General features: G+C 44.0%; 1 protein-coding gene across 2 annotated transcripts in view; it reads left to right on the plus strand.

Moving 5' to 3' along the window:
* Nucleotides 1-26,768, plus strand: part of Tmem178b (transmembrane protein 178B) — a 383,921-nt gene that overhangs the window by 321,646 nt on the left and 35,507 nt on the right. For both annotated transcript variants that reach the window (NM_001360978.1, NM_001004182.4), the window contains one exon: nt 14,521-14,658. In NM_001360978.1, the coding sequence (NP_001347907.1) occupies nt 14,521-14,658 (138 nt within the window). The remainder of the gene's footprint in view (nt 1-14,520; nt 14,659-26,768) is intronic.

Consider the following 26,768-nt stretch of genomic DNA (forward strand, 5'->3'; position numbering starts at 1 on the left):
GGTTAGGCAGCCATTGTGGACTAGCTGTACCACAACCTGTGAGCCACTCTAACAATTCTTGTGTGTGTGTGTGTGTGTGTGTGTGTGTGTGTGTGTGTGTGTGTGTGTGTTTTCATTCTATCTGTTCTGTTCTTCTAGAGGTCCCTGAATAAAACATCATCTTTGTATTTTAGTGCCAAGAATACCTGACCAAAAGATAGAATTTAGTAAATGAACAAAAAATGATTTAGTCAATCAGTGAATGAGTGCATGTTTAGTACTAAGAGGTCTAGCCCACCACTATGAACTTTCCTTCCAGAATGAGTGATTATGATCATATACCTACAAGAGAAGTTGCAAAAGTGATAGGGTGAGCTGAGCCCAAGCCACATGACAAGAATAATTGCATCTCCTAACTCTAAACTTACCTTCTGGACACATCCCTCCAATTCCCCAAGCTTTGGTCCCTTTCTTCTTCCCGCAGCCAGCTCCCTCTATAGAATATGCATGTGTGGATGAATTTTCACACCATATTTCTGATTCTTAGCTTTAATCTCTGAGTGCACATACAGTACTTGCTTTGCATTAGTTCATAATTGAGATACTGATAGCCTGATAATCTTGTAATGTAGACGCTATTATGATCCCTATTCATCTGTGAAGAAACTCAGCCTCAGATAGCCCAAGGTCTCAAGGCTAGGAAGAGGTACATCTGGAACTCAAGCCCAGAAAGTCTGACCATGAACTCAGTGTTCATCACCACCAAGCTCTTCTGTGCAGGTTTTCAAGTGGAACCAAGCAGGCTTTCCGGAGTGTGTGTGTGTGTGTGTGTGTGTGTGTGTGTGTGTGTGTGTCCCACTCTGATCATCTGTATAAGGGAGAGAGCCCGTGAAAGCTGAGTCTGTGATGGCTTCAGTTCATCTTCTCTGGAAATGCCTTTTTCTTCTTCATAGACGTAAACTCAAGGTTTGCATATATTAAACTCATCTGCCATTCCCCCATGCCCTAACACCACCTCTCTCTTTGGCCAGGCTGTTCGAAAGCATGGTATTTAGGAAAGACTTTCGGCTTCTTGCCTCCCACTCGTTCCTGGTAACCCAGTGAAATTGACTTCTACTAAAAGAGCCCTTGCCAAGGTCACATGGGACCTCTCCTCGTTGTGAATCTAGAAGACACCATGTGACAAGAATCTGTATCTCTATAGCCTCTGTTTCTCCTGTGACTCTCCTGATGGGTGCTCGGAAAAATCCTTAATGAGGATTTTATGCTATTCTATCTTAATTGATCCCAACATCATTATCAATCAGTAAAACTTTTTATGTTTCCCTCCCATAGTGTCCCTTATATGGATGTTGCCCTGTCATCTTTGGCCATTCATTCTCATCCTCCTTTTCCATCTTCTCATCTCTTAAGTTTTAGTGTTGCAAATTCAGTATGAAATGCCTTCAAAGCACATGTTTGCAGTGATTGGTCCAGCTGATGGCTCTATTTTTTGGAGGTTCTGGAGACTGGGAGGTGTAGCCTACCTGGAAGATGTAGCTCCCTGTGGGACAGGTCCTTGGGAATGTGTAATTTCAAGCCATTTCTCTGGGATTTCTCTTTCACAATGAACTGGTCTGCCACACCATACTTTTCCTTCCATGGCCAACTGAGGCCTCTGAAATGGTGAGCCAAAATAAATATTTCCTCCATGAAGTTGTTTCTGCCAACAATTGTGGTCACAGTGATAAGACAAGTAGCTAATACAGTGTGTGTCCAGATTTCACCCCTGACTATCCTTCTTTATTCCTGTATGGCTTTAAGAAGCAGGCATTCAATAGACTGTTTCAACTGCATGAGTCACAAGTTACAATCTCAAGCACTAATTTCTTCTCTATACATGAGACCCTGACAGTTAACATGACAATGGTAGGCATCTCTAACTATCTGTCAGTTTACTGGGTATGTAATAAACTGACACTCAATCTTACATTTTTCTCATAATATTTGTCCTTTCATCTTTATTCCAAAGTCCCACCTCCCAACACTAAAGATATTAAGAACATCACATGTCTCTTTTTCTGTATATTGGGTGATGATGTCCTCGTTTTCCCATTACATGGTACAGAAGAATGGATGTCATGAGCAGTAGCTATCTCACACCTTTATTTCTTATATTGTCACCAAGTATTGTCAATTTACTTGCTTTCTATATATCAGTCTAAATTCAGAAACTGCAGAAGTAGGGACTCAAAAGTTGCAGTCTGGGAGGTGTGGACTGAGTATCTAAATTGGCATTCTGACAAACTGATAAAATCCCTTTCTAGAGACCTGATATTGTGAAGAGAAGAAAGAACAGGAGCTGTGTGGCAGGGGCTTTGCAGCCACTGTTCCAGATGACTGCACTTAGAAGATGACCAAAGTCTTCTCTTTTGGTGACTTCCTGATGCCATCTCCACTAGCTTCTGTGTTGGTTTCCATTGTAACCATATCTGTCACCTCCTTTCTTTCCTGTCCTCCTCTGTAATATCTATTTTTCATAGTCACTAAACAATTGTCTCCTTCCTACACAGTTGGCCTCCCTCTTTGAAGCCATAAAGTTTTGAAGTTTATCTTTACAAACTGAATATACTCCTAACCCCTTCCTCCCCTGATTCCAGGTGAAAGCCAAGCTCTAAAGATGACGCTTTGGGGCAGCATTAACAAAATGAGTGCTTCAGAAACACAGTTAAATGGAGTAAAAGTCTCATGTTCCCCCACAACCCTGCAGTAGAAAATTGGAGGGGATGTTTCTTTCCTGGAAGAGAGCATAGCCGGTCCCAGCAAATGCTTTCTTGTTTCTAACAGAACACAAAGTCTGATTCTGCAGCTCTTAAGTCACGGTGTATACTAATCATTAAGTGAAAATGTTACACAGTGTGTGGGGAGCATGCAGACTCCTGATTCATTTCCTTTGCACGTGTGATTCCCTCTGCCTGGGATGCCCACAGGCCCGTTACCTCCCTTCCTCCACTCTCTATTCAAACACCATGGTCACAAGGCAGCTCTGTAACTCCACAACCCCCTCCCATCCCGCTGGCTTTCCTTCCACTTCCATTTTTTCATCTTTGTCCACCAAATTTCTCCCTCTCTGACATTTGTACATATATCTATCTGCATGTGGGAACGTGTTTAGTGCACCTCTTTCCCTGGAAAGTAAATTTCATAGAGCCAGAGACTTGGTTTTGTCCACAAGTATATTTCTTATACATAGTAGTAACTTGATAGCTACACATGAAATGGATTAATAAATTAATGTCTTTGGTTCAAGAGACACTATGGCAGAGAGATAGCCTACCAAATGGGAGAAAATGTTTGCTAAGCACACTTATGAAAGAATATTAATATCTAAAATATTAAAAGGACTAAAAAAAAAACCTAAATACCAAGAAATCAAACAGTCCAGGAAATAAATGAGCTAAAGAAATGAGCAAACAGTTCTCAAAAGATGGCATACCTTCATTCGCCATCAGAAAATGCAAATTAAACTACACCGAGAGTCAGTCTTACCCAAGGATGCAGACAAAAGGGAACCCTCTTATGATTCTGGTAGGAATGTAAATCCAGGCAATTACATGTTTTATTTTTCTCCTTACCACTTCTCTCTCCCTGAAATAAACACACACACACACATACACACACACACACACACATACACACACACACACACACACACACACACACACACACACATGCGCATGCATGCATGCACATAGTAATAATAATAAACAGTATCTATATACAATTAATTTTACTAAGCCACAAAGAATGAGATTATGTCATTTGCAAGAAAATGGGTACAAAGGAAAATTACCACACTAAAAGAATTAGGTCAAACTCAGGCAAGTATCTCATGTTCTTTCATTTGAGAGTCCTAGATTTATATAGATATATAAAACTGTGTATACATATGTGACATACAAATAGAAGCAAAAGTACCTAGAAGAACAAAGGTGGAAATGGGAGGAACTAGAAAGGAGAGCAGGCAGTATAGGAGGAGCATAATTAGAGTATATGAAGTACTTATATGAAAGTGTTGTGAAGTCCCTCACTATATACAAAGAATTTATGTCCAAAATAAAAAAAAATAATAAATGACCCCACCATGTGTCAGTAGAACTACAGAGAAGCAATAGGGGCAAGAGAGCTCTGACCCTTTCAGTCACTGCTGGTTACTAGCAGAGTGGGGGCCCTGGTAAGGAAGAGGAGGAAGAGTGGCCGGGAAGTGTGGCTGCTCTCTTGCTGCAGTCCCTCCCAGCTGTGTGGGAAATGCAAGCCTTGTTATTGTCTAGTGGATTTATGATACCTTAGCATTCTTAAAAATTGGCTCCACGATGTCTTATTAGTGCTTTAATAACAGGCTCTTTATTTTCAATTTGCTCCGTCTCTTGGGATAAAGACAGGCTGGCATCCTGCAATTGGCATTGAGAGTTATAACCATTGGAACAGAATTATCTGGTCTACCCCAGGACTGCCAGGCAGGGGGTTCACTTCACAAAGTAGACACACAAATGCAAAACAAAAGAAAACAGTGTGACATGTCTCGTCGGTAAGGTGTGATAGCTAGCAGAAAGAAGCAGGAGCTGTCCCTGCTCCTCAGGGTAGCAGCTCCCCACATCATATCCCATGGTCATTTCTCCTCTGAAAGTGCCACGGTGCCTGCTTCTATCACTCCACATACATGGACTTTGGGAAGAAATATCTTTGCTTCTTTGAGGATGGACATAAGGGCATGCTCTTTGAGGCCCCTTAACTAGCATTCTTTGAGATTAGAAAACCAAATATACTGGCATGGCATAATTTAAAAGCCTTTTCAGGACAGGAGCAACAAAGTGCTCATCTTGTATTTCCCATGTTGTTTGGAAAGATCAGTACACCCTGGGGCTGCTAAGTACACATTGGATAATTCTGATGGTACTTGCAGGGTCCATTGTATTTGTGTTCTGTCTTGGAGCCTGGCAGTGAACATAAGTGATGACAGACATTTGTAGTAGCACTTTACAGTTTACAAAGGACTATCAAAGATCTCACTTGATCCATGACTCTTGCAGGCTGTAGAACACAGTGATTAAAGGAAACGCCTCAGAGTCAGGGCAGGATTCTCTAGCTGTGTCTTCTGCTTTCAAGCAGCTGGCTTGACCCAAGTTCCTTATTATCCCATCAATAAAAGGGGAAGGAGCATTAAATGTGATAAAGTATATGTAAAGTGCTTAGGATGTGCTAATAAAGCACATGAATTGTTAGGTGTATCATTGTCTGTGATCATCATTCTGATTGCAGGTTATATCAGGTTTTCTCATTTATGAAAGACTATACTGTCAATTTTGTTTTTCTTACCCTTTAAGTTTGTTTTGTGTGATCCCTGGATAACACATGTAGGAGATCTCAATGAGTCTTGGATAGCTTGTTGGCATTTTATTTTATTTTATTTTATTTTATTTTATTTTATTTTATTTTATTTGTAGCTAACAAAATCTGAGAACTACTATAGAACTTGAACTCTGCGTCTTCCGTTGTCTTCTCTCTTTCCTGGCTGAACCTTGCCATGCATGAGAAACCTGTGAAAAGAGAGATTGGTTCTTTTCAAATTCTACCTGCTACCTGTTTTGGTTCCTTCATGTCTAGACTTGGAGAACGGCAGGCAGGTGACATGCTAAGGAGCTCTAACGTGCTTGCTGCTCTCATGCCCAGTGTTGGTGCTTTGCGTGTGGCAGTCTCAATTACTGGCTGTATCTCTCGCTGAACGAACTTGTAATTTCTCTGGGAATGTTCTGAAGGAATTGGCAATGTCCTGTGATCACCTGAGATGAACAGGCCATTGTCCAGGTGATCTGGTTTTACTTCCTCCTCAACTCTCATTTTGGGTGCTCTCCTCATTGAGACTCTCTAGTGAAAACATGTCATCAAAACAGACTAGGACAGAGTCTTTTCAAGGTTGTTAGATTTCATGGCTATAAGTTTGGCTCGTGGAGAAAGCATGAGATCTTTCACCAGGCAAACTCTGCAACTGTGCTGCCCTAGGCAGCTCCAGATAGCCCTTGATTCAGCTTTTGAGGCCACAATTAAGTACCATCTCGTGTCTTGTAATTCAAGAGCACAGTGCTGCTCCCCAAGTGGTTCTCTTAAGGTCCTTTCCTTGACCTGGGTAGGTAAGAGGGGAGATTACCCCATGGGAGGGAACGGAAATGCACAGTTCCCTCATGACTCTCTGCTAAGAAGTCTTCATCCCTCAGCCTCCTTTTCCAGTTTCCTACTCTCTTGTCACATGTGAACTGAAGATGGAATGTTCTACAAGATGCAGAGCTAGGTTGGAGTGCCTTGTAGCAAGGTCTACACAGGTTCCTATACCTCTCCCCAACACACTGAGCGTCCTATAGGAGCAGAACGCAATCCACATACACAATTTTAAATGTCACATTAGTCACATTAATGTCATAAATAGAAACAGGTATTTTCATAATATGACTTAATCCAATCTGTCTAAAATGCCATACCAAGATGTAATCAAAATAACAATCGTTAAGAAATGTTTTACAGAAATTCCTGCTGAGTCTGTAACATCCAACTATGATGTGTATTTCACACACACAACATGTTTCAAGTGTTCAATAAGCATTTCAAGGGCTCAGCTCCACATGTGGCTTGTGGATGCCATCTTGGACATTGCAACTTCTGGATACAGAACTAGTTTTTCTTCTACTATCCTTCCCTCTGAGACCTCAGAACTATGACAATATGGCAGTGATCTTCACAATGCATCCCAGCCAATATGCACGGGGCTAGGATGCAGATTCTAGGTACTACTGAGAAAGAACTGAAGGCTTGCAACTACCATCCTTTTTCACTGTTCCCATCCTAACAGATTGACTGAATATTTGTGCTTAGGACCATGTAAAGTCAATAAAACTCATATCACCTAAAGGCACGCAAAATTGGACTCTTAAAAGATTATATTCTCATTGTATAAAAGGCACCCCCAGATACCCACACTCCAAAAGGACCCCTTATTAACCTTAGCTCTGTTTCTCTTGCATGGTTATATGTGGGTAGGTGCATACATACACACAAGCAATGTAGAAATATATAGGCTTGCACATTGCTCTTTGTTCAATTTTCTTATGTCATTGACATCTTTCAACAGAATGATTTTGATGAGTGAATATATTCCATCATCTTTTACTGAATGTTAACTTCAGTTCTGGGCTTTGAAATAGCATAGGGGATGAGAAGCATTGAAGAATGACATAAGAATGGCCAGAGTGGGACACATTCTCAGAGATGATTCTTGTCGGCTGCATAACCTTGGTCAACTAAAATCCCTACTTCACTTTCTATATTGGAAAAAAATTTCATCTACCTCATAGGACATTGCAAAGGCGAACTGGCCCACTCTAAGCATATTCCCCAATACCCCGCTAGATAGAGCAGACAGTTTTGATTCCTATTTAATCTTTCCTTTTTCTGTATTAGACAAAGCTAACTTAGCTAGTTCCCAGGCACTGGCCTAATTTTTCTATGGAGTCCATGTATTTTGATGCTCTTATCTTCTGATTGCTTTGTGGGGTCTCTCTGGAGTCATTTCTGCACCTTACACTCCAAGCATCTGACTTGTGGCAAGGAGAAGGCGAAATGGGCTCTTCTCTTAGGTATAAGCACAGATTGCCAGCTCCACCCAGGTGTATCAGGGTAGTGGAGTGACAGTTCCCTTCCCATCATCTCCTTGATTTTCTGCTGTTGACTGACGGCCATCACAGCAGCAGCAAGGGGCCCAGCACTGCAACTTTAACATTCTCTAGGGGTTGGACTGCTTCTCCTTGCTCTGAATTCTCCCTTCTTTTACTTCTTCCTATACTTGCTTTGGCTGCTGGCCCAGCTTTCATCAAGCAAGCACAAACTCCATAACTTTTCTTCCATTGTTTTGACAATGAATGTGATTTGTATATGGCAGCATGGCTTAATATCCCTATTTATGGCAGCTCCCTAATCTGGAGGTAGGATTGAGGAGGAGGAAACTCCAAGTCTGTCGCCTGACCCAGAAACTGCATCTTGTTTCTACAGCAACTGCCGTCTCTCACTGTTTCTTCCTGGCTGTGGGGTTGGGTGATGCAGGAGGGTCTGTTTTATTCATCATCTGGGGGACAACACTTGTCCTTGTTGGCCCCCATGCTTCAGGCGGTTGGAAACCCAAATGCACGCTGATGTCTCCTTTGTACGCAGTAAGAAATGACGCTGGATTGTTTAAACAATAGTTAATGCTGGCAAACAAAACAAAACAACACAAAAAACCAACCAAACAAAAAGCAAACAACAGCAACAAGAAGCAACCAATAAAATAAAGAAACAAAGCCCCCTAAGATTAAAGAAGAGAAAAATTGAGTCACCAGTCACAATGTCATTTGGGTCACTGAAGCAGGGTGAAGGTATTGTGAAGGTATTTTCTCCTTATTCCTGTGTTTTTACACACACACACACACACACGCACACACACACACGCACACACACAGAGCTTTGATAATTACTGCAGAGTCAGATGGTGACCACATTTAACAAATATTTGTTGAACACTTGCTATGTCAGCCAATGAGTTCCGAACTAGGAAGACAGGAAGAAGCAAACCCCAGTGCAATCCTGAGCCAGCTTGAATTTACTCAAGGGAGAGAGATGTAAACAAGTGAGCTGGGTAAGACAGGGCAATGAAACCAGCCAAGTGCAGCCTGGGTACTGCTTGTGAGGTCTGCTAGAGCCCCACAGAAGCCACCAGAGATGCATATACATTCTGGGGAGATCTTCAAAGATGGCGTGGGGCTTGTCAGGCAGAGCATGGGAATCTGGATGCTAGAGGACCCTCTGCCGTTCAGAAGGGAGTAGGGGAACAAACTGGAGTTTAGACAACTGGAATACGGGGGGCTTAAAGAAAGATGGGGTGCAGGACATGACAGAGAGCCTTCTGGGCAGCATTTTAGAGATCAGAACCCCATATCTGCCACTCTTCATGGACACCTGGATGCTAGTTTATTTTCACTAAAATAACTCTTTAAATATGACTACACTGTAATACTGAACCAATCTGTATTGTGTGAGTCAGAGGCATGAGCCATCCTGGTTTTCTTACCTAAATCATCGAATCACTCTTAACACATCATCCTGTTCTGCCCCATATTTCTTCTTCCTACGTACCCAAAGTGCTCACTGCCAGAACCCAGGGTTGAAAGAGCCTGGGTGGCCACCAGCACCTCTGCTATTAGCTGCTGTAGCCTCCAGCTATTTGGGTTCTTGGAGGACAGACATTCTGGGGTGTATGCATCTCCATACTAATAAATAATTCCTTGGGTTTAGCCTTTCCAACATTTGAAAGGTGAAGGAACAGATTCTGGAAGGCTGCCCCCCCCCAGTGTCAAATCTTTAACAAGAAGCACACCCCAACATCTGACTCCGTTCCTTCTGAGCTCAAGGGTGGCAGATCCAAAGGATGCACTGTGCACTGTGTGGAAAGCAGTTGCTTAAACTGAGATGACTTGCAGTCCATTTCATATTCCTGCATCCCTAACATTGTTCGCACATATTAGCCCATGTACAACTCTTTGACATCAATGCTGTCCTAACCTCTGTCCACCATCTGCATAAACTCCAGAGAGACACTTGTCCATTATTCCAGGGTAGAAGAGTGAGAAATCCAACAGAAGTGCTCTGATTCCCAGAATCCATTCATTTGTTCCTCATTTCCACTCCAAAACCACTTCCTTTGAGATAAGGACTGGTCTCTGGAGTGTTTCCTGTCCTTTGAATCAGCACATCCTAGTTGATATCATGGGTTTGAAGTTCATTGCCAATTCAGTCTCGTTCATTGTCTCTCCCCCTCCTCCCTCTCATCTTCTCCCATACTGCCTGACCCCTCAGTACAAAGACTCTGAGGCTCTGTCCTCAGCACATTGCTCAGCTTGCAATGCCCATGACCTGGTTCATTTGTGACTGATTGTTCTGCTCCCAGGGTGGCCCCTTTGTAACCAGGGCTGTGTGCTTCTATCATTGGGAAGGGGGAGCTTCCAGCAGGTATGGCTTTCTCTAGGTACCTTCCAGCCCCTGCCCCCCAGCTCTTTCCTTTCAAATTGCAGCCATTAGTGCATAGCGTTCCTTTCCCCACATGTATCCAGCCCTTACCTAAGAAGGGCTGTTTTTTCAGTAGGAAGAAAAGAGTTTCAATCGTGATCATTTTTCTGTACAAGATCTTTATAGCACAACTGGAAAGACAGGAAGAGCCGATACCTAAGCTCGCCCTTATGTGGTGTTCACTATTAAGTGAACATGTGCATTAGCACACATCCTAGTTTCCCTCTTCAGAGCTGCAAGCAGTTCCTTTCAGTTGAAATGTTAATTGGAGGTAAACTTTAAAAAAAAAAACCCAAGGAAAACAGTTTATTTTTTTCTAGCTTTATTTAATGGTTCTCCTTGTGTTTCTTCCTCCACCCTTCTTCGCAGCCCTCGTCCCTCTGCCGGCCTCTTCCCATCACGCTGGACTAAATTCAAGAGTTTAGGATGCACCTTCCTAATCTCAAACACTGGAGCATTGAATGTGAGGGTCAGGAAACGCAGATACCGGACTCAAACCCAACATGGTCCATGAGATTCTTCACTTCCATGATTGTCCGCAGAACCAAACTTTTTCATCCAAGGCTCTTCTCTGTGTGACAGTAGAGACTGTTGTCACAGATTTCACATCATAGCCAACCAAAAGTTTTCTAAAGCTGCCAGGAAAGGTGACTTAGAGCTTCCTAAAGTGGAGACACTTTTCACTTTCTTTTCTTCTTTTCTTTTTCCTTTTTCTTAATTCATTAAATGACAGAGAAATACAAACTGTTTAATTTCCCAATTAAAGGATGTTTCTGTGGGTTCAAGGAAACTGTGGGAATTGAGTGGTAGTTTCTTATTCCTAAAGAGAAAGATGGCAGGCAGGTAGAAGAGCTGTGGCACCATGTGCATATGACCACAGAGTGACAGATGGCACTAACTCAAATGCAAATAGAAAGCCAGAAAGACTGTTAAACAACAGACACATTACACTCTAATGCCTCTACATTCAAACATTCCCAAGTGCTCCATGGACCAGATTTTGTATGTAAATTAAAGCTAGACATTGTCTTCTTTCATCCATCCATTTTTTTATACCCTTTTTCTTTTTCTTACTTCTTCTCTCTCGGCTCCCTCCCCATCCTCTCTTGAGTTGGAACGGAAGACTTCATGTGGGCTAGGCAGTAGGGATTCTCTGACACTGCCTTTGGATTCAGCCCAGTCACTTCCACCCCCCAGCAGTGTCAAGGCCCCCACCCTTCTTGTTGTCTTTGGTCCTTTGATCCCCATCTCTTAGCTACAGTTCTGGCTTGATTTTAGAAGAAGGAATGCCAAGCGCATTTGCTCACATCAATTTTAATTCTTTTATTTATCCTGTTTCCTCACACAATTCAATGATGCAGCTGTTAACTCTATTTGCAGTCCGCTGGCTTTGAGACCATAGATAACTTATTTATTTGTCTTTGGGTTTTGCCTTCTTCTCATCTGTAAAATTGGAATACTTCTTGTTCTGCCTGCCTTCTGACCTATTATAGTAGCTTGCCTGAGCTACCACACAGATAACTTGGTTAACTCTCTAAGGAGAAAAGAACTGGTTGTTCACACGGATAAAACCAGACTCAAGGGTGATGTGAAAATCTTTCCCGGGTCAATGGCAACACAGTCAGGACCTCTGTTTTTCATCCTATTTCCACATCAACAACTAGAGCAACCCTTTACCTAAGTCAACAATACCCTGCGGGAGACACAGAAGTTTACCTGAGCTGAGACAGAGAGAAGGTAACTGCCCTCCCCCTCAACACATACACACAACACCCGAGACTCAGATGATTGGAATCTGCCAGGAACTTTCAGAATAGCAATTATTTTCTCCATTTGTCTGCTTTTCTGCTCCTGCCCATTTTCTTATAAGTAGAACACTTTGCTCTCATCCTTCAATAAATGTCACCTCCTATTTTTTTTGGTTGGCATCCTCTTTAGACGTCCTGCCTCACCAACCCACAGGTCCATCTCTGGCCAGTGTGGACTCACGTGATGAGACCATCCTCTCATCCCCTTAGGCAATAGCTTTGCTCCCAAGGGTCTATAGTCTGGGGCCAGTGTAGGACTTCTGGGCACTAAAGCCAAGTGATCATTTGACCTCCAGGAAAGGTAAGTTTACTGGGGATAAAAGGGCAGGACCCAGAAGCCTTCACTGGATGAAAAAGGAAAAACCCAGGAGAGGGTGCTGAACTTAGTACCTTCTGTTTAAGATACTAAACTTCCCAGTAGTAGAGCTGGGCTCTTTCTTTTTCCATTAAGCAAGCAGTGGTTAAAGTATTAATCACATATTATCTGTTCCTAAGAATCAATCGACATGGCCTCACATGTCTCCGCTGACAAGTCTGATCAGGCCCTTATGGTAAGGCAAGAAGGAATCCCATGGTGGCCACGAGTGTGACTGTAGAGATGGGAATGAAAGGAGAAGCAATATCAGTCCATAGGAGCTGACCCACAGGGACTGGGGCAGCCCATGGGCAGGGATATTCCATCCTTAGCTATGGCTATGGATTCCAGCCATAGCTATGGCTGGCTATGCAGGAGGCTGAGCTTGCTCATGAACATTGCCATCAAATGGCTCTTTCAGCAAAGCTTCCCCTGACTCATTTGGCAGTATGAGCGATCTGCACACTGCTGTGTGATAATGAGGCATCCTTAGCAACTCACAGAAGTGAATACAGAGTGTCTTTTCTACCTGGCTGGGGCAGGCCTGCTAGGTGCTCAGAAAAACAAAAGAGAATCAGGCAGGGAAGGTATCTTCTCTGTTACCCCTTCAGGGATCTCTGCGTCTGGGACTAGGGAACTGTCTGTCCAGTTTCTGCTGGCTTCACCTTCCCAGATGGGAGGGACAGGATTGTTTTCCCTTTATGTTTGTGCCTCTCTCTCTAGTCAGCTTCTCTTGACTGGGATAACAGTGTCTGATTTTCCGTGCAGAACAAAGAGACTAGACCCCGAAAGAGAGGGATCTTGACTCAAACTGTGCTCTGCTGGAGGCAGAGGTCCCTTTTACATGTTTCATGACTCAGGGTAGGAGTGGATAGAATGTAAGAGTCAGAAAGGATGGAGGGGTGGCCTCCTTATGACAGACACAGATCCCCGTGCCCACAGGGACACTGTTGCGTTTGTTCCTCTGGGACAAGAAGAGAGATGGGGCAGCAGCAGATGTGAGGTACCTGACTCCATGAGAGAGGAAAAATGTCCTTGAGACCCTCTAGGATGCTCTGTGATGCCGCAGAGGATTCAGAGTTTGGGGCAGAGGCCAGGAAAAATGGTTTGGTTTTTTTGTTGTTGTCTTGGGGTTTTTGTTCTTTTGTTTGGTTTCTCTTGCTTAGAGCCCTGTTAGCAGGCTGGGGCTGGTGGACTGCCTTAAAGGTAGGGGAGGCAGGCAGATTCAAGAAGGAGTGACCAGCATGATGGGTGAAGTGCTCCCCAGGAAGTAAAGAGTCAGTTCTACGGGAAGGGGGTGAGAGAAGAAAACCATTCTGGAAACAAGTCCAGGCCAGAGCCACGCATGGAGAGGGAGCACGTGACAGTAGTTCTGGTGACATCTGTCCACACAGGGGAAGGAGTCAGCAAAGAAGCTGAGTTGGGCAAGATGCTAAGTAGCCAGCAGAGATACGGAACAGTCCTTCCGTCTCCCTTGTGCTGCAAACAGCATTTTTCCAGCTACCTCCTTCCTCACCAAGTCATTCCTGGCTTTGTCAGATAGGTCAGAGATGTATGGAGCAGGGACAGTCCTCGCTGTGACGCTGGGGCAGACCCTTGAGTCAGAGGATAGGGGTAACTGCGAGGAAGGGGCCTGCCTGCTCCAGGGGCTCAGACGACGGGAGGGGGATGCAGCTCTTCTCTGCTTCCAAGGTTGCGGGCAAAACTAAGCTCCAAGAGCCTGCTTGGGATGGAGCAGAGAACCAGTCCAGCAGAACCCTGGGTTAAAGCAGGGAGGGCAGCCCATCTACAGAAGCCCTGCTCTCTCCAGCAGCCCACCTCACTGCTCTCTCGTCTCTAAAAGCCTAATGCTGTTAGCCACAGCTATCTGGGTTCGAGTCCTCTCTACCACTTACCGTGCTGCTTTTAGCAAGTGGCTCTATTGTCTACACTAGAGACAGCACCCGTCTCTTCAGGATGGGACAGACTCACAGGAAGAGCAGCACATGCCTAGCACAGATGCCTAGCTGGAGCGAGCCGTTAGACACAGGCGATGATGTGCTTGCCCTGTGCTTAGGAACCCAGCTATCACAACACACTTGAACAGAAGACACTCACCAGCAGTGGTTCTCTCCTGTGTAGGGGTCTCAATAGATAGTCTTCCTGCCCTTGAAGTGCCTCTACCCTCTTCTCCCTACCCCAAGCTTAGGGTACCTGTGACCCTACTGTATCACGTGTTCTCGTGCTAACTGTTTTCCTCCTGCTTCCTCACAGATCTTCGTAGAATGACAGCTGGCTTCATGGGCATGGCAGTGGCCATCATCCTCTTTGGCTGGATCATCGGCGTCCTGGGCTGTTGCTGGGACCGAGGCCTTATGCAGTACGTGGCAGGGCTTCTCTTCCTCATGGGAGGTAAGGCTGCATGTGGCTGCTGGGGATAGGGAGGTCCTGTTAACTGGAACCATGGGCAAGTGGTAAGAGCTTACAGCAGAGGGGCATGGTCAATATGGTTCTTTGTGCTCCCTCATCTGTTGGCTCATCAACAGTCTCTGCCCCTGTCACCTATTGGCCACTATACCAGCTTTTCAGGATGTAAACAGAAATGAGATACAGTGTTCAGTGCCTAGAGTCTTGGGGACCTCAGTGCCCAGATGGAAGGGAGATACCGTAGCTAGGAGACTCACATGGGAGCAGGTGGAGACCTCAGACTTGGACGCATGAAACGACGTTTCATGCTCCTGTGCTCTGTATTTTAGTGTTGACGAAGGAAGGAGGCGTTTCTTCTCCTAAGAGCCATGCTCATCCTTGACTTACGGTTTAAAACAAAACAGTGGTGGGTCTAGACTAGATCCTTCTATTTCTGTTTCCTTTCTTACTACTGTATGGCCATTGAGTCGGCTCAGTGGTCTTTAGCAGACTGTACATAGAACTGGGGCTGGGTTCTGGTGTGAGCAGAACTGTCTACTTGGGAATTTCTCTTTTGAGTCTCTGAGTCTGTGGCTCAGCTCAAGTGTTGGACTGCCTGGAAGAGGTGGATGGGTGAATTGTGGGGCGCCTGGAGGGAGAGAGTGAGTGTGGACAGACAGAATTAGAAATGATTGTGGGAGGAAGAGAAAATGAGTCCCACATTCGGGAGCAGAGCTCAGGCTTTGGGCAGTGTGCAGGTGCTTGATGCTGGTCTCTTTTATGCCTCTTTCTGAGCTAAGGAGAGAAAGATGAGGTCAGCTGTGGGACTCTTTAGCTGCAGGGGAAGCTGGGGAAGGGAGAAGCTTGTCCCTCACTGTGCCCAGAGAGACATCTGGGGCATAAAAAAATCTGGTTTAGGAGAGGAGGAAGAAGAGAGGCTTTGTAGGAAGGGCTTGGGCCCTGAAGTTTCCCTCTGTTCCTTTAAGCACAGCTACTCTGTGTCAAGCACAAATGCAGGCTTCCCATGGAGCTGGTACTTCCAGGGGACTGACCTGTTACCAGAGTCAGGAAGTCCCCACGTCAGAGCTGCCACCCCTCGGACCTACACCTGTCGTTAAGGCACAGGCTCAGAGAGTGAGAGGGAAGTGGTGGCTCAATGATAGATTCTACACAGACAGCCACCAACTCCCAAGCCACACTTCTATCCTGTGGGCTTCTCTCTCTCTGGTAGGACAACAACATAAATGAGCTGATGGTTCTCACGCTATATTTTATGAGTATTTTCCCTGGTAAATTTATTTCCCTTCCACCTTTCATGAGGCCCTCCAAATTATAAGAAAAGATAAAAAGATAGAAGAAGAAGAAGAAGAAGAAGAAGAAGAAGAAGAAGAAGAAGAAGAAGAAGAAGAAGAAGAAGAAGAAGAAGAAGAAGAAGAAGAAGAAGAAGCAGCAGCAGCAGCAGCAGCAGCAGCAGCTGTATTCTGTTTGTAGTCTGTATCCTATCTCTTTGGAGACATAGAACAGGCTTTGGTATCCCAGAGAAGCTGAGCAAACCAGCCCCAGGCTGAGCAGGAACCCAGAGCCCCAAGGGCAGGACTGGCAGTCTGTCATTTCTCCTTCTTACCTGGCATTTGCTGTATCCTCTTGCCTTCTCTGCTTGCCTTTTTTTTAGACAGGAACAAGCTCACAACCTGGGACCTCTCCACTTGGAGAACTTCCCAAGAACTTCAGTTAATGTGCAGACTAATAGCCTAGCTGCCATTGCCTGCCTCGTCTTTTCTAGCTAGGTCACATGAGAAGGGCAGATAATAAGCAGGCCAGGATTGAGCAACAAGGGATAAGCTAAAGGCTGGGTCTATAATGAGGTCACGGGGTTACCTCCCACTCATTGAAAGCCTTGGGACAAAAGGCAGGATAGCAATGTGCAAGAGCCCTGCCCTCCTACTGCATGGGTAGCTACTAGGTGTCTGGAGCTCCAGGCTAGAGTAGGAGCCACAAACTCCTTTCTGAATACTGTGAGAGTGGAAGCCTTGATTTCCTCACCCCAGATAGACCTCATCCAGAGCTTCCTGGACCACTTCGACTACGCACTGATGCGGGCCAAGTAGTACCCACCCCACAGAGCTTTTGGAGCACTCTTCATGTGAAAAATAGAGCCAAGAACCAGTGAGACAGATAAAATCAAGAGTCCTTCCAGCTTCTACCTTGAATACACAAAGACACACACACACACTCTCTCTCTCATACCTTGGGCTTTAAAAATATATTTCTTTGGACATAATACTACCAAAAGATCCAGCAATACCTCTCCTGGGCATATACCCAGAAGAAGTTCCAACTGGTAATAAGAACACATGCTCCACTATGTTAATAGCAGCCTTATTTATAATAGCCAGAAGCTGGAAAGAACCCAGATATCCCTCAACAGAAGAATGGATACAGAAAATGTGGTACATTTACACAATGGAGTACTACTCAGCTATTAAAAACAATGGATTTATGAAATTCTTGGACAAATGGATGTATCTGGAGGATATCATCCTTAGTGAGGTAACCCAATCACAAAAGAAGTCATTAGATATGCACTCACTGATAAGTGGATATTAGCCCAGAAACATAGAACACCCAAGATACAATTTGAAAACACAAGAAATTCAAGAAGAAGGAAGACCAGTGGGTGGATACTTCATTTCTCCTTAGAATAGGGAACAAAATACCCATGAAAGGAGTTACAGAGACAAAGTTTGGAGCTAAGATGAAAGGATGGACTATCCAGAGACTGCCCCACCCGGGGATCCATCCCATAATCAGCCACCAAACCCAGACACTATTGCAAATGCCAGCAAGATTTTGATGAAGGGACCCTGTTATAGCTGTCTTGTATGAGGCTATGCCAGTGCCTGGCAAATACAGAAGTGGATGCTCACAGTCATCTATAAGATGGAACACAGGGCCCCCAATGGAGAAGCTAGAGAAAGCACCCAAGGAGCTGAAGGGGTCTGCAACCCTATAGGTGGAACAACAATATAAACTAACCAGTACCCCCAGAGCTCATATCTCTAGCTGCATTTGTAGCAGAAGATGGCCTAGTCGTCCATCACAGGGAAGAGAGGCCCCTTGGAATTGCAAACTTTATATGACCCAGTACAGGGGAATGCCAGGGCCAAAAAGCGGGAGTGGGTGAGTAGGGGAGCAGGGCGGAGGGAGGGTATGGGGAACTTTCGGGATAGCATTTGAAATGTATATAAAAAAAATCTAATAAAAAATAAATATTAAAAAAATACATTTCTAAGTCTTATGCAACAAGAAATAAGACAGTGTCAACAAGGCCCACCCAAGCCCTTGGCTGCTGAGAGGTATACACAAATCTGTGCTTTCTTGGATATGAGATATATATATGTATGTATGTATGTATGTATGTATGTATGTTTAAAATGTCAAATTTGTTTTTTAAAGTATTGTGTGACAATGAACTTTTGGAAGCTTCTCTTCCAATAGTCACTTTTCACTGATTAGGGGACATTCCAGGCTAGACAGAATCTAGTTCATTCACATACTACAAAGCCTTCTCTTTCCCTTGAAATTTGTTTGTTTGTTGTTTTGTTTTAATCTTTGTCCCCAGGTAAAACAATACACTCCTGAATGAAGCTGTGGTGGGAAGGGAAGTGGTATTCGTACACTTTTGGGTACTCTCAGGCCCTGAAATAACAAAGAAGTGTTAAGAACAAAGCCATTGACTTCTAATCCCTCAAATGGTGCTGTTTTCCATTTTGGAAGTTCTGGCATATCCTTCTGTCTTGAGCTAGCATCCTTTGTAACTGGAAGAGACCCAGCTCTGGGAGGCCAGCAGCTCAGGGCAGCTGCCATGTGCTGATTCATGAACTTAGTCTTATTAAAAGACATTTGTGTTGGGGAGAAGATGGTCCAAGATCAGAGACTAAATTCCTGGCCATGCTCAGTTGGGAGAGCTAAATTGAAGGGCCAGATATGAACCTAGAAGAAATGAAGCTAAAATGTCTCTGTTCTCCAGGGGTTAGTTTCCTATGGGTGACCTGTCAAAGAACTCGGAGAATAAGCCACCTGTCCAAGCCACCTCCAAGACACAGCAAAACAGTCATTCAAACTGCACATATATTTCCCCTAAATGTGACCACGTAGCCTTTGTTTTCCCTTGGGTGGAGGTCTCTCAGGTGTCTGTAACTGAGCAAAGCCAGGTACCCTAGTGGTTATATTGGGCTGGAAGCAAGAGAAACAGATAGAAACCAAGAGCAGCATGTATGGAGCTGGTCAGATATGAGTAGGACAAGTAGGTAAAAAGGGAAGATTCAGCAAGAATGAAAAGGGCACATTCAGGCTGGAGAGATGATGACTCAATCAGTAAAGTGCTTGCTTTGCAGGCATGGGGACCAGAGTTCAGTCTTCAAAACCCAAGCTAAAAGACCAAGTGTGATGGTGGCTACTTATTATATCAGCACCAGAGAGGCAGGTAGAGCCTTGTGGTTTACTGGCCAGTTATCCTAGCTTGACTAACAAGCTTGAGGACAGGGAGAGGCTGTCTCAACAAGCAAGGTAGATGGCTTCTGACAAAGGATATCCAAGATTATACTCTGGTTTCCACAAGCACACATATGCACATGTACCTGTACACTTACACATGTATGCACACACCCATACACTCATATTACACACGTACATACCTGTACCTATAGGCATAAGCATACAACACAACAAAATTTTTTAAGTATAGAAGAATATTTGGAACCAAAATTCCAATGATTGAATTACTGGATACTCTAAGTGAAGCAATTCATCAAACACACTGGGCAAGTTCTACATATTAAGTAATTTAACTTTTTGTACTATTCCATTTCTTGCCTAGATATGTGTTTCTCTGAGTTATAAATATACACACACACACATATATCTTATAAATAATGTATAATTTATAAATATAGGTATTTACAATTTATGAAATATATATTTTAGCAGGACCAAAATAGAGGCTAAAGAATTTTCTTCACAACTTCTTCTCTGTTCTTCTATAAAGATGGTCTACATTGGGCATTTCTGACTATTTCTGAGTTAAAGAGAGGGTACCTCACACACTGTGCAATAACCACCAACAAACTGTTAAATGGGTGTTCAAACCAGAGGAAACTATTAATTAAGCAGGGCAGCGTTGTCTGGCCAGGAAGCTGGAGGAGGATGGAGTTGGTAGGTGGGATCTAGTTTTCCAGAGAAGATCTAGCCGAGACTGGCACAACCTCATATGGATACAAGCAGCCATCGTAATGAATCACCAGGGATATCTGAAGGCTTGGAAACAGGATAACACATGGACAGACCATGTGGCACAGGAGCACATGACGACACTTCTCATTTCTGACTCCCTCCCTGAAAGTGCCCTAGGCACACGGATTTACAGGAGGAGTTGGAATCCCTAGCCTATGCTTATAGCATCAAGTGCCTTCCCACAGCCTTCCATAATTTCTGCAAGTCTTTGTTCCTCTCTACCCTGAGTCAGGGTGAAGGCTCTGCCATCTTTTGTCTAGACTTGCACTGAAGTCCCTTGCTGACCACCCTGACTCTACTATGGCTATTCCATGACCAGTTTTGAACAGAGCAGTTAGCACGAATCTTGTTTTTTAACTGTTATTACATTGTGTGTGTGTGTGTGTGTGTGTGTGTGTGTGTGTGTGTGTGTGTGTGTACACGCGGGTGCCTGCTATGACACAGACATAGAGTCCAGAGGACACTCCTTGAGATTTGGTTCTCTCCAACACCATGTGGACCCCAAGGATCAGACTCAGGTTGTGAGACATGGTTGCATGTGCCTTTGCCCACCAACTCATCTTGCCATCCCAGCGTAAATCGTTTAAACTATGAACCAGATGTGTCACCCACCTCCTGTCAGTAGTAATCTAATGATTTTCAGTTGAACTTAAAACTCAAGTTCCTTACCTTTCTTTTAACGGCTTTTATATTCTGGCTGACCTCACCTCTCTCAGCTCTCTTTCTGTTTCTTCCTGTACACTCATGGTGCTCCACACACACTGGCTGCCTTTCTGTTCTAACATATAGAAGGGTTGGCTCAGGCCCTGGAGCTGCCCAATATCCTTGACCTTAGCAACAACTCACAGATGTCTCTCTCCTTAGGTTTCGGTCCCTACTCCAAGGTTCCCCTTCAGAGTCTCCTCGGCCAGCAACTCAGTGAGTGCGCCAGGCATACTCTACAGTTTAATTAGTTTCCATTTCTATCGTGTGCCTCTTCTTGCCTAGACATATGTTGTTTGTGGGTTTGCCACTGGTTATTTTTAGCAACTTTAAACAATAAACATGTATTATCTCATAGGTTTCCTGAAGAAGAATTCCAGGTGCAGCCTAACAGGGTTCAGCTGAGGATCTTATTAAACTGTGCTCCGATTTGTGACTGGGTTCTCTGAGGCTTATGATCCTCTCCAGGGTCGGTGGGATTTCTCTCCTTGCAGGTATAGAACCCATGGAAGAAGGTTGCTTGTTCAAAGCCACCAAGAGAGGATCTCTGACCTCCAGACCCCCTCTTTTGCCTGTTCATAAACCCGTTCAGTTTTAAGGAAAATTGAGAGCTTGTGAGATGGCTCAACAGGTAAAATGCTTGCTGCCAAACCTGGTGTCCTGAGTCAAATCCCTAGGACCTATGGGGTGGAAACAGAAAGCTAATTCTCACAGATTATCCTCTGATGTCCACATGTGGGGTGTGACGTGTATCACACACACAGCATACTTTTTTTTTTTTTTTTGGTGTGGATCTGAATGTAATTTGTCAAATCGAGCATCGAACTTTTTATACAGAAGAAAATAGGGAAGTTAGGTGACACACCTAGGTTACATTTCTTACATAAAACAAAGGAATGAAAACACGGAAGGACTGGCAGGAACCAGCTGGGATAAAATTCAGTGTTAACAACTGGTATCAAAAACAGCCCCACCTAAGGTCAGCTTAAACTTAGAAGCCAGGGTCAAGGGCTTTGTGCCCTTGCCATAGTTCCTATTCTAGTCTATTATATAGTCCACCTTCCCCCTAGGCCATTGTAAATTCTTGTGTGTGAGTGCAACTCAGCTATCTATAGTTCTAAATATCTACTCTGGTTTCCTCTTAGATCACAAACTTCCTTCTTCCTAGATAATGGTAAATTCCTGCTTAGGGCAGTGACTTAGGTATCCATGCCCAGGGTCAGCTCAAGGACTGCCTAGAATCTAACTTAGCTATATGTCAAATAGAGGCACTTATAATAAAGCAATATTAAGGGAAAGCACACAAATCCCTTTACCAACTAAAGCAAGGACATTGGAGCATTCATTATACAGGATGCCAAGGTTCCAGGAGACTAAGTTTCCGTGAACTTTTCGCCTCAGGACTGCACCCAGGCTTTTCAGCCTGTCAGGCGGGTCACTGCTGGAGTGGATGTAGCACAAGACAATATTAATTATAATTAATTGAGAAAGATTAATAAATATTTAATATATACCTGGAACACAGAGTATAAAGAATGAGGCCTATTCCTGAAATAGAGTGATATTTATATGCAACAACTGAAACACAACATTCAGTGAGGTGGATGAACAGTGGCAACACAAAACTAAACTGAAAGTGCTTCCAAATATTTCACACTTCGCCCCTTCTTAGAATTGGGAACAAAACACCCATGGAAGGAGTTACAGAGACAGTTTGGAGCTGAGACGAAAGGATGGACCATCCAGAGACTGTCCCACCCGGGGATCCATCCCATAATCAGCCACCAAACACAGACACTATTGCATATGCCAGCAGGATTTTGCTGAAGGGACCCTGATATAGCTGTCTCCTGTGAGGCTTTGCCAGTGCCTGGCAAACACAGAAGTGGATGCTCACAGCCATCTATAAGATGGAACACAGGACCCCCAATATAGGATCTAGAGAAAGTACCCAAGAGCGGAAGGGGTCTGCAACTCTATAGGTGGAACAACAATATGAACTAACCAGTACCCCCCAGAGCTTGTGTCTCTAGCTGCATATGTAGCAGAAGATGGCCTAGTCAGCCATCGTTGGAAAGAGAGGCCCCTTGGTCTAGCAAACTTTATATGCCCCAGTCAGTACAGGGGAACACCAGGGCCAAGAAGTGGGAGTGAGTGGGTAAGGGAGCAGGGCAGGGGGAGGGTATAGGGGACTTTTGGGATGGCATTTGAAATGTAAATGAAGAAAATATCTAATAAAAAATGTTGGAAAAAAAAAGGCAGTGGGATTTGCAATTGTTGAGTTAATAATTTTTTTTTTTACAAATTGAGCAAGCATTATAAAGAATTGAGGCATCGCACTCAGCCATGTACCCAATTCCTCCTTTTATTAATATTGATATGTTTGTGTTATTGCGGCACATCTGTTACAATGGGCAAATAAATATTGGTGCATTATTATTAACTAAAGTTCATGGCTCAGTCTGTTCCAGGATGTCATGTTTGATACCCAGATGCACTTAAAGCTACTGTTTCCCTAGGCTTCTCTAAGCGTTGTTTCTCCAAGTCTTTGTTTAAGATGATCTGGGTAGTTTTGGCATATTGACCAGGCATATTATAGGATGCCCTTCTGTTGGGACTTATATGATTTTTTTTCATTATTAGACTAACTTATGGTGTAGGGGATCCCAGAGGTTAAGTGCCATTTGTATCTCATCATTTCAAGATGACTCAGAGGCATATCAGTGATGCTCCAGTCACTTGGAATAGGTAGTGGTTATACTGTCTCTCCATGGTGAATTTTTCCCTCCCCATTTCTATACTCTATTCCTCTGAAGGCAGTCATTGTGTCTCCACCCAGAAGGAATGGGGAGCAGCAGTGCAGTGCTGGGATGGAAGCACTCCTGTAGGGTAGAACAGCTGCAGAAACAATTGGGAGTTATCCTAGATGGGGTATTTGTCTCTTGCTCTCCACATTTAATTCGATGTGGACTCAAGGGCATTGATTTTGTCATCTGGATTAGATAGTCCAGTGCTGCTTTTCTTGCTCTCTCCAGTTCTGCCAGCCTTGGCATTTGAGAAGTCTTCTAATTGGTTCTTGGGCCCATTGACATACCCTGCTACGTGAGGTTTTGTTTTCTGTTGTTTTGTGCTTTGTTGTTTCCTTGTTTGCATGCTTACTTTCGAACAGCACAGGGTGCTCTAGTTCATCCTGCGTGTTTCCTGTTCCCACCCTGCACCATCTCTCCAGAGAGCAGTGTTGCTTTTTATTAGATAATGACTTTTGAAATCAAGATCTGGGAACTAGGTATCTAGGATGGTCTCTTAACACTCTGTATTTGCCCATCATTTCTCTGCCTGCGCAGATACCTAAGGGTCACGAGCATCAGCCCAGAACCAGGTCTGTCTTAGTGACAGAATGCCTCCACTAAGGCCTCTCCTGGGTCAAGAGTATGTCTGCGGTACAATAAATAGCTGCTGAGTGACTACGTTAGAAAAGCAAATTGTATGGAAGGAACAGAAAGTGTTTTGGTTTTGTGCAGCATCCTTCCAGAAAGCACCCCGTCTTATCTACAGTCCCTGTTGTAACAGGGTTCCCTTTCACTGGCTCCTCTTTTCATATTTACTGAGTGGCACTAGAATCTATCTTTCCCAGTTACAAAATATCTTCAGTTCCTTTAGGAAGCAGAATATAAGTAATTCTTGAATTCGTGGAGTTTCTTGACCTTAACCTGGACTCCGGGAACCTTAGCAATGAAAAGGACTTTAGACACCAGCCAGCCAGACCCCCTGTGGTTTAGGTAAGAGCAGTTGGGTTGTTTCATGGAGCATCCAGCTGGTAGTTGGCATAAATGAATCTTAAGCCTGGCCCATGACACCAGCCTATATTCTAGCAGCCCAGACTGCTGCCTCTTGCCCGCATCCCATGCTGAGCATCTCTGTGTCTCACTGGACTTCAGTGCTGTGCTTTTCAACAGCTGCCAGCATTTTTACAATTTCTCTTCATACGTTCTGTACATATGCGCGCGCGCGCACACACGCACACGCGAGTGTGTTTTCTCTTTCCTCTTCCTCCTTCCCCAAGTAAACAGGTGGCATATGGAGGAGATGGTGGCCAGGCCTAAGGGCATGGGTGGTAATGGGGAAAAAGGAAACCATTAAAGGTTCTTCTCATACCATCTGTGATCAGCATGACCTTTTCTACCTTGCTATCCCATCAGAGAGAAATAAAGAGAATGCCTGAAGGTAGCTCAAGCTATCAGCTTTGAAAGATTCCTGTCGTACATAAACTAGCGGTGCCATGTGTTTGGCATAGGTAGCCACCTGTGCTTCAAGCCCCCAGTCACTTGGCATGATGCCCCTCTTCTGGCAGATGACAATCTTGCTTAAGGGTAGAAATTTTGAGAGCTTGAGTTTGGCATGATGGTCAAAGGCGTTGGGCATGTGTCTTGAGCACTGTCTCATTTAGGCCCTCAAGTGATTTTTCAGGAGTTGTAGGAGCATTCAAGTTTTCCCATCAGCCTTCTCTCCCAGCCTCTCCCCATTGCCAGTCCCTAGCTCTGGCCTGCTTGGAAACAGGAGTTTCTCTAAGGTCAAGAGATACTAAGTCTTCAATTTCATGCCTCCAGGTCATGACTTCAAAGCTCATTGATCAGAGAGGGGAGATACAAAACAGAGGAGCAGGTAAATTAGATATTCCAGGAAGAGAGAATAAATCCAATAAGCCCATGACTTGGCAATATGCAAAGCTTATAATAAATGAGAGCGGTTACTATGATGTATATGCTCTAAGCAAAGTCTGTTCTAATGAGCTAAGCAGAAGTGACTCTGGTAATAAAAGCATTTACCCTGGTGGCCTGATTTTGTAGTTTTACGTGAGCCTTCACTAGGATATCACAACTCTTTCCTAGACTTTTTGCCTTACCATCTTTCAAAATCTTAAACAGATATTTACAGTCTAGTTCACACCCCTTGCAAGGTATATACCTGAATATTTATTAGCATTTGATAATTACATTCAAAAACATATCCTTGAAGAGCACATTTTGGAAGTAAATGTCATTTAGGGGAGGAGACATGTTGTCAGGAAGATTGGGAAATACCATCCAGGTTTACTTTACACGGAGCCCGTGGCCAGGGTAGCAGCCCAAGACGCAGGGAGACTTGAGACCTTAAGGGGTTGTAACATTGCCACCAGTGTTGCCATCCCTGTTGTAAATATCAGCCTCATAATAGGACAGTACGCATCCCTGGCCACTGTGACAATCACATTAGGAGGCTCTATAATCTACTCACAAAAGATTCAAGTCTGCTACCTTACCATGTCCTGGTTAAGACAGGTGGATGCTTTCTTATTAGATTCTGAGATAAAATGCTGAGACAGGACAGGGAAGGGGTGGGAGGGAGGTGGTTGGTGAAGGTATCAAAAAAGTCGTTATGGAAACTAAACCCTTGCCTCTTAGATGTTCCCAAGCACACTTGGCCATATGAGCCACCTGCCATATCCTGCCTCCTAACTGGGAGCCCAGAGTCCTTGATCAGGAAGCAGAGTCACCCAATGAAAAGAGATAATTACGGGTTTTCATGAAGATATAGTCCAGGACCTAAGGAACACCGGGCTAGCCATATGACATTGGAACGTTCCTTATCTGCCTTTCATGCCTTGCTTCAATTTTCTCATCTATTAAAAAGAGCTAATAATAGTTCTCAATTCAAGCATAGCTGTGAGAATTACAGAGTTAACTCATCTGAAGGACTTACAACAATACCAGGTACTGTCCCCATAAAAGGCTTTGGTGTTTTATTATTTTAGCACTGAGATGCTTCTTTTCTAAATCTGTTTTCATTTTATTATTATGTTTTATGTGTATGGGTATTTTTTTACCCGAGTGTATGTTTATACACAATATTATGCAGTGTCTACAGAGACCAGACAGGGTGTCAAGTCCTCTGGATGGTGGTTGCTGGGAGCTGAACCCCAGGTCCTCTAGAAGGGCAGGCGGTGCTGATAACTGCTGGGGAGACACCTCTCTTTTTAAATAACTATCTTTGCTGATATTCCTCTCTTCCCTGAGTGGCTTTATGTCATTGCTACCAATATCACCAAGAGACCCTATGGTATGTGCTATGGAGACAGGAGAAAT

The sequence above is a fragment of the Mus musculus genome, chromosome 6 (genome assembly GCF_000001635.26).
Source record: "Mus musculus strain C57BL/6J chromosome 6, GRCm38.p6 C57BL/6J".
NCBI lineage: Eukaryota > Metazoa > Chordata > Mammalia > Rodentia > Muridae > Mus > Mus musculus.